This window comes from Centruroides sculpturatus, unplaced genomic scaffold (genome assembly GCF_000671375.1).
Source record: "Centruroides sculpturatus isolate CEXI.00-Female unplaced genomic scaffold, Cexi_2.0 scaffold1520, whole genome shotgun sequence".
Classification (NCBI taxonomy): Eukaryota; Metazoa; Arthropoda; class Arachnida; order Scorpiones; family Buthidae; genus Centruroides; species Centruroides sculpturatus.
The window spans coordinates 128204-130682 of NW_019385696.1; the positions used below are offsets into that span (position 1 = coordinate 128204).

Consider the following 2479-nt stretch of genomic DNA (forward strand, 5'->3'; position numbering starts at 1 on the left):
AAATTGCAACATTAAATAATTGAAAAAAAAAAATTTTAAAGAAAAGATGAAAGAAAAAACTCAAATAAAAACAAACAAATAATGAAGAAAATCGAGTTACACTCCTTCAACTATTTCACTTTATCCTTGCCAAATTTGATGACCCAGACTAGTTTATAACGTTGACAGAATGGATAATTTCACTTATGATTCTTTAAAAAATAAAATAATATTAATAAAATAATTTTGATTCTTTCCTACGCTTGTATTCATTTTTAAATTTTTAAATCAACCAATAGGAAAAATGTACAGTTTTAACGCATGCGCTTACTCGGGACTTCTTTTTGATAAATTCCTCTACGTATGACCCAACTAGAAATTTTAATTATTAGAGAAAATGTCTTTGATGTGCTTCTTCTTGCTTCTCGTAAGCTTCATCTATGCTACTGAATCAGGTAAATGTTTTAATTTATGTTATTTCATGAAATACAGTTTAAAAAAAATGGCCGCCGCTCGTTCCGAAAGATGTTTTTTTGGAAGGGATTAATCGATTTTAAACAATATTTTTATTATTTATTTTATCATGCCCTTGTTTTTTAAGGATGAAAATTTTAAATGACATTGAATTATTGGCAGTTAGCTACCGGGTATAAGTTTGAAGAGACGTGTCGGGCATTCATAGTGCCTCTTAAACGCTGATGAAGTTGTCTTTTACTGTCCAAATAACATTGTTACTAAAGGAAAAGATAAAAAAAGAATAATATATAGAAGTAGAAATTCAGTAATTCATTTTTATGGCTTCCTGTATAATCAAGTTTTTCCTTTCTTAATGTTATTTAAGTGGGTGAAATGAGCTGCTGTTTTTGCACCATTTTAATGGGAGCGGGTTTGAATTCTTTGACATTTTTTAATATTGTGAATTAATTAATTAACACTTGGCATGAACATATAAACTGTATAAACAAACCACAATTCTTTCTATTATAACAGGGCCTGTTCCTCAATGGGTGATGGTTCAGTATGGGTAAAAAAAAAAAAACGGGGAACAACCGATATTCGGCCGAACCTCATAATAAATTATAGGATTTTTGGGCAGAGTATTTTCAATTAAATTAACTGTTTAAGTAAAAATTCAAGAAACAGGTAATTAATTTTGTTCAAATTTGGTAATAATTGAAGGTACGTACAGGTAAGGAAACCCAAAAGAAAAAGCTTTGGGGTTTTATAATAATTTTTATAATGATGGGGTTTCTATTCCATGTATTCTCCTATTCTGGGTCTGGCCTAAACTATGATGAATATGCCTTTTTTTTTTTTGTAATTTATTTTCTCTCTGTGGCACTTGGAGTGCCTTTTTCCATACCCATAATGGATTTGGCTAGTTCCACAGCAAGGGCCCGACATATTCGGGAAGACTATCCACGAAAAATTCCTCGAGAGTTGCTCGCCCGAATTTGATTTCTGATCTCCCAGAGCGGTAGGCTGACGCCTTAATCGCATTTGCTACCCGGCCTCGGATGTAATTAAAAAGGCTTTCTTAGCACTCTAACCTTTTGAGCTCATGAAACTCAAAAGGGTGTGCGTGTATTTTACAATAATCTTGCAAGGGGTGCAGGAAGTCCTGAAGTACCCTTCCATCTATTTTTACATAAAAAAGGTTAAATTTTGGGGTACAGGTGGTTCCAAAATTTACTCTTTTAGTAAACAACATAACAAAGAAGCGATACAAAGTAATGTTTCTATTGATAAGTGATAAAAAAAGTCACTTTTATGCCTTTCAAAGAGGAACGAAGCTTCGTATTGTGAATGAGCCGAGTCCCCTCTCACCTAATTAATCATAATTTAATTATGTACAGTTATAATTACTTTTTAATAAAGTAAACTATTTCATATTGTCAAATTTAATTTCTATTTTTCTTCCTTATAAATTTCTTATATTGCTCCTTTCGGAGATTCTAACTAGACCCGTACAATTTGCCTTTTTGAGGCCCCAGAGAGGCCCGTCGAGAGGGGAGATGGGAATTTTTCTTCGGGCCGGGAAAAAATTTACGGACTTACCGTATGTATTGGTTCCTAATTAATAACGAAACATTCTACGCATTTCAATTGTTCAAAAAAAAGACAGCTAAAGGGGCCCGCGAAGAGGCAAAGGGGCCTGCTCTATCCTCAAGCTCTGAATGGCCGTGGCATCAGGGGACATTAAAAATATACAAAACAACGTTAATAAATTGTATTAGATTTTTAAAATAATAAAATTTGACAAAAATAAAGGTCCCGGAACACATAAGAAATGCATAAGAATAGGATGAATAATCTGTAACAAAATTTGAGGCCCGTAGAGTATGAGGTATTCTCGCAAGGTTCCTAGGTGTACTTATTACTGTATATATTCTAATTATTTATTTTTGTCAATTAAGTGTATTAATTATAACAAAGACTAACTCCACTTTCTCTGAAGTAACACCTAAATCACTTAAAACTATCAAAAAAAAAAAATTTT

At 32.4% G+C, this 2479-nt stretch overlaps 1 protein-coding gene across 1 annotated transcript in view; it reads left to right on the plus strand.

Moving 5' to 3' along the window:
* Positions 1-334: 334 nt before the first annotated feature.
* LOC111641273 (protein obstructor-E-like) overlaps positions 335-2479 on the plus strand; it is a 4230-nt gene continuing 2085 nt past the window's right edge. Inside the window, exon 1 of the mRNA XM_023387426.1 lies at positions 335-434. Coding sequence (XP_023243194.1) covers positions 377-434 — 58 coding nt within the window. The 5' untranslated portion in view covers positions 335-376. The remainder of the gene's footprint in view (positions 435-2479) is intronic.